The sequence below is a fragment of the Charadrius vociferus genome, unplaced genomic scaffold, assembly GCF_000708025.1.
Source record: "Charadrius vociferus isolate BGI_N301 unplaced genomic scaffold, ASM70802v2 scaffold1028, whole genome shotgun sequence".
NCBI classification, from domain to species: domain Eukaryota; kingdom Metazoa; phylum Chordata; class Aves; order Charadriiformes; family Charadriidae; genus Charadrius; species Charadrius vociferus.
The window spans coordinates 879,703-880,133 of record NW_009649564.1 but is presented as its reverse complement, the minus strand read 5'-3'; the positions used below and the strand labels follow the sequence as shown (position 1 = coordinate 880,133).

The window sequence follows — 431 nt, the reverse complement described above, 5'->3', positions numbered from 1 at the left end:
ACCTTGCCCTGTGCCGCAGCGCCCGGTTCGGGGGCCCGGCTGGTGCCGGTGTGTCCCTGCCCGCTGCAGGTATGGAGGCTGCCCGGCCCTCGGCTGGGGCGGGGGGCTGCAAGGTGGTGGTGGTGGTGGTGGGACCCTGAGCAGGGGGAGAGCGGGGCAAACAGCACCTGGAATGGCACTTGGCCCCGGCCAGCCCCTGGGCTGGGGGTCACCCCCCTTATCTGCTGTCCCCAGGGCGCTTGGGGCCAGGGAGCTGCTGCTTTCCAGCCCGTGTGGGGCCGAGTGCTGCCCAGCTCCCAGCGAGAGCTCTGTGGGGTCCCTCGAGGGACACTGCCACTGCTGCCTTCCCCCCAACATCCGCAGTTCCGGGCAGTGGCCGGTGCTCCGGCTAAGCACAGCCGTAGGAACGAGGGGCTCCGGAGGCACCCGCC

At 71.9% G+C, this 431-nt stretch overlaps 1 protein-coding gene across 1 annotated transcript in view; it reads right to left on the bottom strand.

Moving 5' to 3' along the window:
- CDT1 (chromatin licensing and DNA replication factor 1) overlaps nucleotides 1–431 on the bottom strand; it is a 5,494-nt gene that overhangs the window by 4,696 nt on the left and 367 nt on the right. The window contains exon 2 of the mRNA XM_009890052.1: nucleotides 3–136. Within this exon, the coding sequence (XP_009888354.1) occupies nucleotides 3–136 (134 nt within the window). The remainder of the gene's footprint in view (nucleotides 1–2; nucleotides 137–431) is intronic.